Source organism: Muntiacus reevesi, chromosome 4 (genome assembly GCF_963930625.1).
Source record: "Muntiacus reevesi chromosome 4, mMunRee1.1, whole genome shotgun sequence".
NCBI lineage: Eukaryota > Metazoa > Chordata > Mammalia > Artiodactyla > Cervidae > Muntiacus > Muntiacus reevesi.
Window position 1 is genome coordinate 62,981,041 of NC_089252.1, and position 14,584 is coordinate 62,995,624.

Sequence of the window (14,584 nt, forward strand, 5' to 3'; positions counted from 1 at the left end):
GCACTACTTTAGCTATATCCCACAAATTTTAATATGCTTTGTTTTATTACTATTCAGTTTGTGATTTTTTTCTTTGAAATGAGTTATTAGAATTGTGTTTTAAAATGACCAAATATGGGATTTAAAAAACATTTTATTGTTATTGAATTCTAATTTAAATCTCTTATAGTCTGTTTCATTGGATCGTGTTTTATGGCCCAATGTGGCCTATCTTGAAAAAATTTTGCATTCTTTAATTATTGCCTAGATGCTTAAAATATCTTTTTTCTTTTGATTTTTGTACACTTACTATTTTATAGCTCAGTGTTTCCCATTCTGGGTTGATTTCTTTAGTATGCAACGTGCATTTTCAGTATATAGTTTCAAGTCTTTTCATCTCGATTATGTTTTTCTTAAATTATAATCAGTTTATTGTTGCATTGCTTTGATTTTATTTTTGGATTCCTGTGGTACTGATGGTGAATCTTCTCTGGTTAGCTTTGGTATTACTTTTTCTTCAGGAGTTTTCATCTTTAAATTTACGGATTTTCCCTTTCCATATGTTATTTTTCTGAAGGAGTTACCAGTTCTTGTGTTCTTCTAGTTCAGTCTTTATTGACAAATTTAAAATTTCTTTCAAGAGTTTTGCCCCTTCTCTATTCAAATCTTCCTTTTGTCCCATCACCTTGTTTTCATTTATATTCAGCTATTCACCATGACAAATATTAGATGTTTGCTTTCCTGGGGAGACTGTGATGGGCTCATCTAACACACAACACAGAACACATACAAGAGGTCTTCAAGTCAATACCTAGATATGTGCTCTTGCTCTATCACTTCCTGTTACGGACTGAATTGAGGTTCCCCCCAAAGGTCATATGTTAAATCTCTAGGTTCACAATGAGACTGTATTTGGTATGAGAGTCTTTAAAGAGGTGGTTAAGTTAAAACAGGCCCTCATCCAGCCTGACTGGTGTTCCTGTAAGAAGAAAGACTTTGAGCACACAGTGGACAACCAGGGCCGTGTGCAGAGGCCAGCCCGTGTGAAGACAGCGTCTGCAGCCCCGGGAGAGGCCTCCAGGAAAACCAGCCCCGCTGATACCTTGATCTGGGACTTCTAGCCTTTAAGACTGTGGGAGAATAAATTTCTGTTTGTTAGCTCCCCAGTCTGTGATAGTTTTCTATGGCAGCCTTAGCAAACCAATATACTTAATATCTTTGTGGATATGGAAATCTCTCAAATATGTACCTTTTGTTACTGAACGTTTTTCTAGGGATCAAATGTGAAATATTGTTTAAAAATACATATATGTTAATTGATAGGCACATATATTAATTGATATATATAATTTATACATATATAATTGTTGTTGTTTAGTTGCTAAGTCATGTCCAACTCTTTGTGATCCCATGGACTGTAGCCCGCCAGGGTCCTATGTCCATGGGATTTTCCAGGCAACAATACTGGAGTGGGTTGCCATTTCATTCTCCAGGGGCTCTTCCTGACCCAGAGACTGACTCTGCATCTCTTGCATTGGCAGGCAAGTTTTTTTTACCACTAAGTCACAGGGGAAACCCATTTAATAATAGGATGGGCTTGAAGAAGAACTAGAGTAAGAACAAATGTTTTTAAAGGTGTGAATATGAGCACTTATCTTTGAAGTTACTTATGAAGGTATTTGTAGTCCCCTGCTATTTTTCATATCTCTAACATTTTGAAAGCAGAACATTTATATTTACTAATGGAAATTCTGAAGGTTCAGTAATTCTAATTCAAGAAACGGATTTGAATCTTGTCACTATGTCTGAAATATTACATTAGAAATTTCATTAGGAATTTCTTTTGCAGTTTTGTGCTTATAACTGAGGGTTAGAGTTTGAAATACGAATGAAGCATGTTTTACTCCAGTCCCTAAATTACCTCTAATCTGTGATTAAGACCATAAAAATGCTGCAAAATACAGCTGTACTCACCTTCTTGCTTACTGGAAAGAGTAAAATACATTTTGCTATGTAGTCACATAGATTTTCTTTATAAACTAAATACAAATGAACACAGACTCAAAGTACAGACTAAGAAACTCAAATCTATTGCTTTATTGCTTATTCAGTACCACAAATACATAGAAAGATGATAACAGGATAAATTGCAGTAGTAGAACATAAAACTGGATTAACCTACTAAAAGCAGCCAAACATCAGTCCTTAGTTAAGAAATATCGATACTGAAATTTCAAATGGGAAGACCAGTCAACTGGCTGCAGAGACGCTTGGCAGTGTAGTTTTAACGTGTGTGAGTTATTAGCCTTTGCCCTTACCGCTAACTGAGGGCTCAGAACTCAGTCTTATCAACATCTTGGAGTTACTCTTCTCAGAAGAGTTCACATTCTCCTATAAAGCTAAAAAAGCTAAAGAGAAATTGATACAGAATCAAGAAATGCCTGCTTAATCACTGTATAGTAAAAGCACATAATAGTTAAGAGAACATCACTTTCTTTGTGGTCAAGCTCCAGGAAAAATCTAATTATAGTAGTCATATTTGTCACCACATCATAAAATAACACACACTTATAAAAATACTTACGCAGTCTCTTGCCTTTGAGTTATGCCCATTTGAGCTTGAGAATGGGGCTGTCTTCATTGCTAGGAAGAGAAAGCTATAATGTTTAAGAAGTCTTCGAAAGAGCAAAGAATTTAAAGGTAAAAAAGAACTTCATATCTCAGTATAGGAAAATACAATGTCAAGCAGAAGCTAGGCATTTTACACGGATGTTTTGCAAAGATTCCTCATAAATATGAAAATTAAAGAAAATATATTTGCATTCTAAATACTATGGGCCAAACAGTTCAACTCTGTCTGTAAGATAGCAAGCCAATCCAGTGTTACTTTTTAGATACAGTATATGTATTTAGGGCTTCCCAGATGGCGCTAGTGGTAAAGAACCTTCCTGCCAGTGCAGGAGTTGTAAGAAACCTGAGTTTGATCCCTGGGTAGGGAAGATCCCCTGGAGGAGGGCACAGCAACCCACTCCAGTATTCTTGCCTGGAGAATCCCATGGACAGAGAAGCCTGGTGGGCTACAGTCCGCAGAGTCTGACATGACTGAAGCAGCTTAGTACACACACATGTAATTATTCACAAATGAGATCTCTATTACATCTTTTTATTAACAGTATTATAAAATATTATTTGATTACTTCTTATTTGCATACTTACATACTTTTGTATGTAAATATGTGTGTGTAGAGATGAGAAATTTCCTTTTTCCATTGGTCCCTGCTGTTAGGTACAGCAAAGAGATTTCTTGGCAAATATCACAGTAAGTTAGTGATGATTCTAACTCATCCATTTTGTTTCCTATAGATTAAGGATGAAGCTCAAGTAAAATTTGCTATCTCCTTAAACATCCAGACTACAGTTTAAAAAATGTATTTATTTCTTCTCATTGGTTATAAATATATGGCAGCAGATATCATGCTTAAGCTTCAACTTCTGTTGCAGGCAGTAGCTATCTTAGATCATTTCCACTGGATAAGGAAAGTATAAAACATCAGTTTCTTTGTGATATATTCTCTGTTCCTTTGAAATTTCTTGTGCTACCTAAGTTTCCCACTTCCTGCTGCAAGTGGATTTCAATACCCAATGTCTGTTTGACCTTGCTGCGTTTGTACATTTCCACCGCCCACAGGCTCTAAGATTGACTGTACATTTTTCCTTGTAATTCTGATATCCTTCCCTTAGGTTGTTGGCTCTTACTTTCCCTGTCCACCTTTCAGCCCCCACACAGCACTTCAGAATTTCTTCTCAATATGAACATGAAAAACCAGGAGGTAGAAATGCACAGTGCACTATCAACATTGACAGTTTGGGAACTCAGATTGAGGTCAGAGTGAGGGTGAAACTGGACATCAACTTCTTCCTTCAGTTACAGGAAATCAGAGCAGATGATGGATGTTGCAGCTGGAGAGAAGTAATCATGTTTTCTACATCTATTGCCTCTGCTCAGCTTTCCCTGCAGTTTGGTACATTCTGTTTTAGCTGAGATATGCAAACTTGGAGTCAGATAATTCCTTTGCATCACCTGAAAGTGCCCAAGTTATTTGGACATTTGATAATGCTTTTCATAATTCATCTTCAAATCAGTATGCAGCATTTTCTGTAATATATTTCAAATAATAAACAGAAGCTTTTCTGTTGGCATCTAATTCTTTTAAGGACTCATCTTGTTATATTTTATAGAGTAATTAAATTGAATACTCTTGGACCCAATAGGTCTCACTTAAAAAATAGTATCAGAATTTGTGTCAGAAAAGTAGGAGCTCATCTAACACATAAAAACTGCCAAATATTTCTTTTGTGTGTTAAATATCAGAAATCCATTTTCTGAGACTGTTTTAAATTGAATGGAGTAGGTACTTCTTATAATTTGATATTGGGTTGGTAGTAATCCTTTTTAAAATTTCAGTGAGGTGCAAATCACCTAATATTAAACATGAACCCCTTATGTTTTATAAAGAGTTTACACAAATAGAATGTAACAATCCCAGTTGGGTTGCCTTTAAAATAGTTATTAATCATGTTGAAGGACACACTTGTTCCTTGATTTCTTGTAAGTTGGGTATCTCCATTGCAGCTGCCACTCATTCTTAGTCATTTATCTACCTGTTGAAGTCTTCTTTTGAGTGGATTCCTTCAGAAATGTAGGTTTCCAAAATAGGTTTAAAATATAAATTGAACTCAAGTTTAACTCTTAAGCGCAGTCCGTAAAGTACGAGTTGCCAAATACCAGTAAGATGCTGTGATGTGAGTCTGGTAACAACCAGATGGTCCTCTTCATTTAGGTTCTGAACTCTCACTTGACTTTCCATTATCATTTCCACTTCTTCCCAAGTATTTGACTTCTTTGGATGTCAGGTTGTTGGACTCAGTTTTTCATTCTCTGTCATGTGCATGCATTCTCAGTCATGTCCAACTCTTTGCAACCCTGTTAGCTGTAGCCCGCCAGGCTCCTCTGTCCATGGAATTTCCCAGGCAAGAATACTGGACTGGGTTGCCATTTCCTTCTCCAAGGGATCTTCCCAACCTGGGGATCAAACCCACATCTCCTGCATTGCAGGCAGAAGATTCTTTACCACTTGAGCTATCCAGGCCCTTTCATTCTCTAACCCTTATTTTCTCACAATTCCAGGGGCTAAAAGTCTGAGGTCAGGGTGTCAGCAGGGTTTATTTCTTCTGAGGCTTCTCTTGGCTTGTGAGTGAGTCTCTCTTTTTGTCTTCTTGCGGTCTTTCCTCTGTATGTGTCTAGATCCTAACCTTTTTTATAAGGAAACTAGTCATGTTGGATTAGGGCCTGCCTTTTAACTTGGTTACTAGACCCTATCTCTAAACAGAGTCACATTCTGAAATACTGGGAGTCAGGACTTTGACATATGAATTTGGGTTGGTGAAAGGGAAAGTCAGGTCGCTCTGTTGTGTCTGACTCTTTGTGACCCCGTGAACTGTTGCCCACCAGGCTCCTTCGTCAGTGGGATTTTTCAGGCAAGAATACTGGACTGGGTTGCCATTGGGTTGGTAGGATGACATAATTCAGTCCACAATGATGGTACTTTATAATATTTTAATTTGCCAAAACCCCCAAATGTGTGAAGTGTATGTTCCTTTAAACTTTGAAACAGCAGTGTGAGGACCCAGAGTGACAGTAAGGCCTCGTTACCTGCTAGTGGACTCATGTCTTGTGCAAGGCAGAACAAGAAACTGAGCCTTCTAACTTGAACTTCACTGCCTTTCTCGCTCTACAGTACTGCAAACTGAAGTAGAACTTGATAATTGTACAGCTTTTGTATGCTCGGGTGTGTTGGCCTTGCATATTTTGAATCTTGATCTGTAAAGTTTAGTCAGATTGCTACTGTGCACCCCTTAGTCACGGGCTTCCCCAGTGGCTCAGCAGTGAAGAATCCGCCTGCAATTCAGGAGCCACAGGAGACGTGGGTTCGATCCCTGGGTTGGGAAGATCCCTTGAAGGGCAAGGCTACACATTCCAGTATTCTTGCCTAGAGAATTCCATGGACAGGGGAGCCTGGCGAGCTACAGTCATGGGGTCGCAAAGAATCAGACACAATTGAAGTGACTGAGCACACACACATGCATTCCTTAATCACAGCTTCCTGATCTTCCTTCTTTATTCTCTGAGCAGTAGGTCAGAGTCTTCTGTGATTGGTTAAAAAAGGCTAAAACTTAGTGGATGTATATGCTGTTTTTGCCAAGTGGGAAACTGAAACATATCAAGGAATTTCTGGAGGTTGTGTCATGAAAGAACACACCCCTAAAGATTTGTTTTTAGTGAAGGATAAATGTTATTTGCGGTCTTCCCTGGTGGCTCAGATGGTAAAGAATCCTCCTGCAATGTGGGAGACCTCGGTTTGATCCCTGAGTTGGGAAGATCCCCTGGAGAAGGGAATGACTGCCCACTCTAGTATTTGCAGTATTGAGGATATTTACCATTCGATCACTGCCAATGGAACAGATGTGGTGAGGAGGATAAAAACAGAACTGCTGCTTTTGTTTCTGCTTTTCCCAAAGTCACTACAGCATCCAGTGTCAGCACAGCCTGAGCTACCAGTCCCCTTTGGCATCCTGATTCACAGATTGCTAGTTCTCTCCTACCAAATCAGTGGGTTAACATTTTAGTAGTTAATCATTACAATTGGTGAGAGTTGATTCAAGCCTGCCATGAATCTGGTGACTCTTTTTCTCTTAACTTTCCTGTTAGCAGTGCCTAAATGTCTCTTATAGACCCTGGAAATCATTCTTTTGTCTCATGATTCTTTCTTCTCACATCTTATGAATATCTTCAGCATGTGACTGTTTCAAAACTTTCTATATTTACAGAGATACAACTGATTACTTGTATCAATTGAATATTCTACTTAAAAGACTAAAATATGAATGTCTTTAAAATTTGTAAAAAAGTTATTAAAATTCAAAGGAGGCAGTTTGACAGATGTTTGTGATAGATGTATTAATGTCTACCTTTTTTAAAACATGAAAATAATTAAAAATATTTTCTTTTGAAAGTTGGCCAGGGATACTTTGCCCTGACCCTTTTAAAGGGAAGTATGTGACCTATGATCTGGATGGAGATGTTGAACAATATCATGTAGAATTCCTGGGTGATCCCCGTTCGAGATCATGGATAGATGCGGCGTTTGTTGGACATTATAGTATCACATTAAAGGTGGGTACAATAATGTCAAAACTTTGTTCTTGTTCCACTTGTTTTTAATGATGACTATTTTCTGTCATATCCTAAAACATATATAGTTTTTTACTTTTATGTTTATATGAACAAAATAGTATGTACTATTTGTTTAAACTCAAATATTGGTATTTTTAAAACAGCCTTTTCAAAGAAAGTATGGATATAAAAATAGCCACGAGGTAGTTTTAAATTTTATTTCTCTAATGGCTATATAGTATCAATCAACAGAGCACTCTCCATAATTGCCTTTTGAAACAGTTTTAAGATTATCATTAGATAATTTTTCAGTTCTCTTGAGAAAACTCTTAAGTTATAGCCCTAGCTCACAGGAAAGATTAATTACGGAATGCAACCAGATTTTTTCAAATTTCAAACAGAATATTTCATTATACTAACTCCTCCAGTATTTTTTTATTCTTTTTAAACTTTTAAAATCACAGTCTACAATTAATGAATAGACTGAATTCTCAAGTTGATGAGAGTAAGTGAATTGAACCTATTTTCATGGATTTGGTTTAGTAGTTATAAATTAATTCAATTATCTATATATGTATTCTAATACTGAAACTTTTCATCTGCAAACTATGCTTTCATTAGAAATCTGATTAAAAAGTAGATGTCAAAAGTGTGAATGCCTTTGACTCCATTTAGATGGTTCCTATTGTAGAGTGAGAAGTATATATACATATATTCAGATATACATATAAATGTATGTACATTTAAGACACGCCGTTTAGTCCACAGTATAAGCAAATCTGTGGAAATCTGAGGTACTTGCCAATGGACTTAACTGAATCTCTGGCCATACTGTATCTTTGTTCCATTCAGCTTGAAAGCAGTGGGTAGGGAAGGCTGATTCAGTGGAAATGTTTGTGTGGAATAACATCACATGCATTCCTTTTTGGTGGCTGTGAGCCAGTCGTGTTGGTATGAGGCACCTCTCCATTCACTTGTTGCCTGAGGACTTCTGACACCCTCAGGAGAGAGAGGGGAAGGTTCTCCCTCTGTGCCCCTCCCCTTTTCTAAAAGACACAGGAACCATCCAGCTTCTCCTGGAGCAGACCTTAGAGTCCCAACTGTTTGACAAATGTGATAAAGAGCAGAGCATTCTTAAAAAATTATATTTAAACATCTGTAAAAAATCAAAGTGTAGACAGAAAACAACAAAATTCTGTAAAGCAGCTAACCTTCATTTAAAAAATAAATAAATTTTTAAAAAATCAATGTGTACTTTTAGTTGTCTGAACTAGTGTTACTCTCAGGATTTGAGTTCTGTCAGGATAAATTTAAGTAGTCTGATTCCAGTGAGCATACCATTGGTCCTTTGGCAATCTGCTGCAAAACAAAACTAAACTCAAGAATAAGGTCTGAAAACAAAACTAAACTCAAGAATAAGTTCTGAAAACATTAAAGCAAACTTGGAAACTTTTGCAAATACCAGGAATTTAGGGTGCTTAAATTAAACAGGTTCCTAAAGCAAGAATGGCAACAGAAAAAATAAAGCATTTGTTTCATGTCTCTGTCCACCACTCCCGCAGTTGGCTGGTGCCTGGGTGAATAACTCCCTGGGTACCCATGGACTCTGGGAAGGCTCTTGCCTCTGCTGTGATTCACAGTACCTACCTATAGGCTCTTATCTCTTACTCTCTTCTTGTTTGTGTCTTCTTTTTCCCTTCCTTTCTTGGAGCTGATAAAATGAGAATGCCTTCTTCTGTGGGTCTCTTCTTTCAAGACTTAAATTTTGGTTTCCCTTTACCTCAGTTGGCACATGCCTGGCTGTCCTGATGTGCTCAGATCCCCTACTCCTGGCCACCTAAGGATCTCCACTTGCCAGGAAAGAGACTCACAGATGACTGATACCTCATTATTCCAATGAAAAATCAGGGAGCAGAAAGGAAAGGGGTCAGTCAGCTCAGGAAATGCTGATAACCATGATAGGAAAATGGTCAAAAGTCATCCATATTAGAAATCACTTGAAAATGTATAACGTCAAACTATGTAATACCCAGGGGTGACTGAGATATCCCTGTTCCTTGGAGATGGAGATAGTACTGATTCCAACCTGCATTTCAGTTACCTCGACTTCCCAGGAATTTAATGCATTATGTCTTCTCTTCACTGGGGCTCCTTCCTCCCCAGATCCTGTCTCTGCACTGTACTACAATGATCCAGATACTAAATTCACACTCGTGCCCCCATAAAAATATCACTTACATGAAAATAACATGTATTAGACAATATAGACCTTCCTCAGGATTTTTGTAGAAGAGGAGAATGGTTGCACATTACAGTTACCATATCAGCTCCTTTTCTAAAAGCAGACAAACAATGATAAGCATGTATCTCTCTCATTGCTCAAACTGACTACATCTTACTTCATATATTATTTCAATATTAATTTCTCTTTATTTGTATAAGCTTAGTTTAACAAGTGATTAAATACTATTTCAGAGTTTTCACTGACTGTGGATTGTATCTATTTTGTGTGTGTTTTATGGTGGGAGAGGAATAAACTCTTCTAGAAAGACGTTATATGCATTTATGAGAAAATAAAATATTTTTTCAGTTTAGATTCTGAAAATGTTAATTATTCTCCTTTACTTCATGTTTGTCTAGGCTTTTCCATTTTTTTTTGGTAGTCACTAAAAAGTTGATATGTTTATGGGACCACTGACATTAATTTCATTGTTGAAAGCACAACAGAGCTCTGTCACTGTGAATGAATATGTATATGAATATATGATTGATAAACTTTTCCCCATTAAATAAAATTACTCATCGATATACTGGGATACATTTTAGAAAAAAGTTGAAGACTATATGCAGATTTTGTATTTGTAACTTATGTTAGTTTACTCATACACTTTATTTTTTCATTTACTAGAAAATCAGTAATCTAAAGATGGGTGAAATTCCCTTCTCCTTTTTAAAAAAACATTGATTCCCTTATGGTATATATTCAGAATACATGTCACTCTGATAATTACTCAGAGAAAATAGACATGGCATGTGCTAGATAACTATTAGAGTTAATGTATGGAGTACAATTCTTTCCCCAATTAGCACAAATGTTTTTTCTTTTATATTTAGTAGGTCCATGTCTGCAGAGCCAATTATTTGCAAGTTTATTCTTTTGTTCCATAGACCACATGACTTAGTTTGGCATTTCTTAAGCCTGGCTTTGCATTAGAAGGCTTTATAAAGTGACAACAACAACAAAAATAACAGCGGGCAAAACACAGCAGTGCCAGCACTGTATTCTACTGGATCACTTAACTTAGAAGCTCTTGGATGAAGGCCAAGTCTCTCAGATGAGTCTGATGTGCATCTCAGAGGGAGACAGAGAGAAAGAGAGAGAGAGAGAGAAGCACTGACTATGTTTTCTCAACTTGAGACATCAGAGTTTTGTTGGTCTATTTCTGTGTACATGCTTAGTCACTCAGTCATGTCCAACTCTTTGCGACCCCATGGACTATGGCCCTCCAGGCTCCTCTGTCCGTGGGATTTTCCAAGAAAGAATATTGGAGTGGGTTGCCATTTCTTCCTCCAGGAGATCTTCTTGACTTAGGGATCAAACCTGCATCTCCTACTTCTCCTGCATTGGCTGGTTTCTTTACCCCTGAGCTACCTGAGAAGTCCTTGGTTTATCTCTGCTAGTGCAGTGATGTAACTGTGGTCATGGCTCACTGTTTCAGGATGCCTTTCTCCTACTTCCTTTGTTCCTTTCACTTTGGTTTTCCTGGAGATGATGCTGACTGCCATAGGCTCACATGTCTAACCCAGAAATGAGAGTTTTTCTGAACAAAGCTTTAAAGTCATACTTGTTATTCAACACTATACATAATTTATGGATATTGCTGATCAAACTGATGTATAATTTAAATGTAATATTTATAGCATGTTTTAGTTGATCATCTATCTTATAGGTTATTACTGGACATAAATAATGTACTCCAACCAATGCCTGCTTGGATTATACTTTTCTAGTTCTTTATACTGCCAAGCAAATGTAAGTATTGCACTCCTGGTGCTGGGAGGCTCTTGTGGTAAGATTTAGCTTTTTTCATCCATGATGTGAGTGGACTTTTTTTGGCTATGTGTTTCGACAGTCTGCTCTCTTCTCTGTGGAGGATATACCTGTAGATGTGCAACCACTTCTTTGGGTATTAGAAGTCATTTGGTTATTTACCCATTGTAGTGTGGAGCTGCCTGTGTTTTGCAGGGAGATGTAAAAGGGAGCGATGCGGTATTGCTAAATGTGCGCTCTGCAACTCCTAGAATTCTGCTTCCTGATTGGGGTGGTCATTAATATTGTTCACCAAAATGTTCCAGGTTTCTGCCTTCCTGTTATAAAGTAGAGATGCACATCTGATACTCCTCTGCAGGGTGAGGCCAAAGGGTTATGAGTGAGTGAGGAATATCTGAGCATATGACTGTGTCAGTGCAACATCCTCTAGATTTCTCTCTTGTGGCTCCCTGATTGATAATGTTTGAAATTTTGGTTTGCTGCTCTCTCAGCCTGGATCCCTGGACCACTCTTAGCAAAGGCCTCCACTGCCAACAACTAACAGATGTGCAGTGTGAAGAAGAAATAAACTGGTCTTATGTTAAGTCCCTAGGATTATTCTGACAGATACATTAATGATAGCAGAGAGGATGTTACAGTTCTTTATAAACTGTATCTTTAGAAGAACCATTCCTGAAGCTTCAGTACTCTTCACAATATGGCCAGATGACTGAGGTCACATTACTCTTTTCTCCAGTCTGTAAATAGAAATAACACAACCTATAGTAATTTAGGGACTTCACCAATGGCTCAGTGGTAAAGAATCCACCTGCAGTGAAGGAGCTGCAGGAAACTCGAGTTTGATCCCTGGGTTGGAAAGATCCCCAGGTGGAGAGCTTGGCCACCCACTCCATTATTCTTGCCTGGAGAATCCCATGGACAGAAAACGCTGGTGAGCTGCAGTTCATAGGGTTGCAAAGAGTCGGTCACAACCGTACCAACTTAGCACATATAGTAATTTATCAAATAATTTGGTTTCTTTCCTGTATTATGATAAACATATGGATAGAAATTACCAACAGTGATGATGCATTGAATGTAAATTTGGTCCAGTAAATATCCTCCAGTGGAGGGCTCTGATTGTCAACATGTACTGCAATGACTCCAAAAACTAAAGGTGAAGTTGCTCAGTCGTGTCCAACTCTTTGCGACCCCGTGAACAGTAGCCCACCAGGCTCCCCCATCCATGGGGTTTTCAAGGCAAGAATACTGGAGTGGGCTGCCATCTCCTTCTCCAGGGGATCTTCCTGACCCAGGGATCGAACTAGGGTCTCCCACCTTGCAGGCAGACTCTTTACCAGCTGAGCCAACAGGGAATCCCCAAAACTAAACAAGCCCATAAATAGCAATCATGGATTTGAATCCATACCATAGGTCAGGGATTGGGTGGATCCTTTTATAATAATATAATTCAATAATATATAATATGTATATATACATATTATAACATTTATTATAATAAATGTAGTATTTAAAGACTCACGGCAACCCCATGAAATAGGCATCGTCACTGTTGACATATGGAAGGAAATGCGAGTCAGGCTCCATGTCTAACCCAGGGTCAGTCAGCTACTAGGTGATAGGGCAGTGATTAGTGTCAGTATGTCTAACCTCAAAGTCCATTCTTTTGTTTTATGCCTTGCCAGTTTGCATATGCATAAGCATCAGCCTAATTTATTATTGAATATTTCCCACATTTGCACCTAATAAGTGAGGAACATTTTCACCTTTTAATCCTAATATGCATGTTGAATGATGGCAGTTTCTGGTAGACTTGTTTTTTTATTTGCTGCTTGATGTTCCTCTTTGCAGGACTAGTGGCCAAGCAGAACTCTTGCTGTTTTCAAATTACAATTGCAATAGTCATTTGACATGTCTAGATTAGCATCTATTTGAGCAAGTATTTTGCTTCTAAGATTTTATTAGGATTCAAACTCTAAGAATGTAGTCTTTAAAAAGGATTAGCGAATTCATTTATAACTAGATCATCAGGCAGCATTTTGCTCTTAGAGTAATGAAGTAAAACAGGATACAAATTTATTTAGCGTGTTCTCATCAAATGTGACCACATTTGCCAGAAAAAAGTGTACATATGTGTGTGTGTGTGTGTTTGCACCATGTTCCTGTTGGCAAATAAGCTGTATAGCTACCAAACTCTCAGTAAATTTTTATCATTCTGATTCCATATTTAGTATAAAATATGTTGTAATTTTAGTATTATTGGATTTAGATTTGTGTTTGTTTGCTTGTTTTCTAAGCATCCTTTAGTTTTTGGCCTGAAGAAAGTTTAAGGGAATTAGAACATGTTTTTATAGCTGTGAATTATTTGCGAATAATCTGCCAAGAAAATGCATAGAAATGTATTAGGAGAATGAAGTTGTCATAGTGATTAAAAGGCAGGCTCTAGAATCATCCTTTGGGTTTGAAGGTTGGCTGTCTGCTTACTAGATATTTGTCCTGAAGCAAGTCAGTCCTGAATCAAGTCGTTTACCTTTTACCAGTCCCACACACCTCATCTTAAAATGGAAGTTATAACAGTAGATGCTTCATAGAGTTGTTACAGGGTTAAGTGAGATTACATGTGCAAAGCACTTAGCATGGTGCTTATCATATAGTAGGCTTTTAATAAACATTAGTTCATACTATCATTGGAAATACAGGTGAAATACAAGTTACATTATTTATTTCCTCTTCCTGGAAACCCACATCTACAGGAGAGAGTACAAAAAAAAAAAAAAAATTACCAAGAACAGTAAGGTGGAGAATACCTTTTCTTCTGACTAAGATTTTATGTGAAAAATAGCATGATTTTAGTGTTTTTTTTATCAGCCAATATGTTGCTCCCCAAAATTGAGGGAGATAGGTAGGGCTAAGTGATCATGTTATTCTTGGGTTTTTCAGCGCATGACTGGAAGTGGTCATTGCTGTGGTGCTTTTTACTTTAGTGTGAATAGAAGTGCTGAAACTTCTTGAGAGCAGGAGATAGGTTAGAGCCTTCTTAATCTGACTTCTTGGTGAATGAATTGTCCACAATATCAGCAATGCCTCAAGAATAGTTTTCTTTAATGGAATTTGGAAGGAGACTAGGGAATATTATCTTTTATGTTCTTTGCAACTGAATAAAACCAGTTTTTTTCCCTATATCTCTATTCTGTCTCTTTGATTCAGTCATATTTGTATATGCTGAGTTTGCTGCTCCAAATAAATTATTGAATTCACCTCTGTCATCTCTCAATTTAATCTCTTACGAATTTAGAGAGCTGTGAACTTGTACTGAAGTT

The 14,584-nt window shown here is 37.5% G+C and overlaps 1 protein-coding gene across 2 annotated transcripts in view; it reads left to right on the forward strand.

Annotated features, from left to right (window-relative positions):
* ZCWPW2 (zinc finger CW-type and PWWP domain containing 2) overlaps positions 1 to 14,584 on the forward strand; it is a 138,044-nt gene that overhangs the window by 55,285 nt on the left and 68,175 nt on the right. For both annotated transcript variants that reach the window (XM_065932910.1, XM_065932911.1), the window contains exon 3: positions 7,054 to 7,213. In XM_065932910.1, coding sequence (XP_065788982.1) covers positions 7,054 to 7,213 — 160 coding nt within the window. The remainder of the gene's footprint in view (positions 1 to 7,053; positions 7,214 to 14,584) is intronic.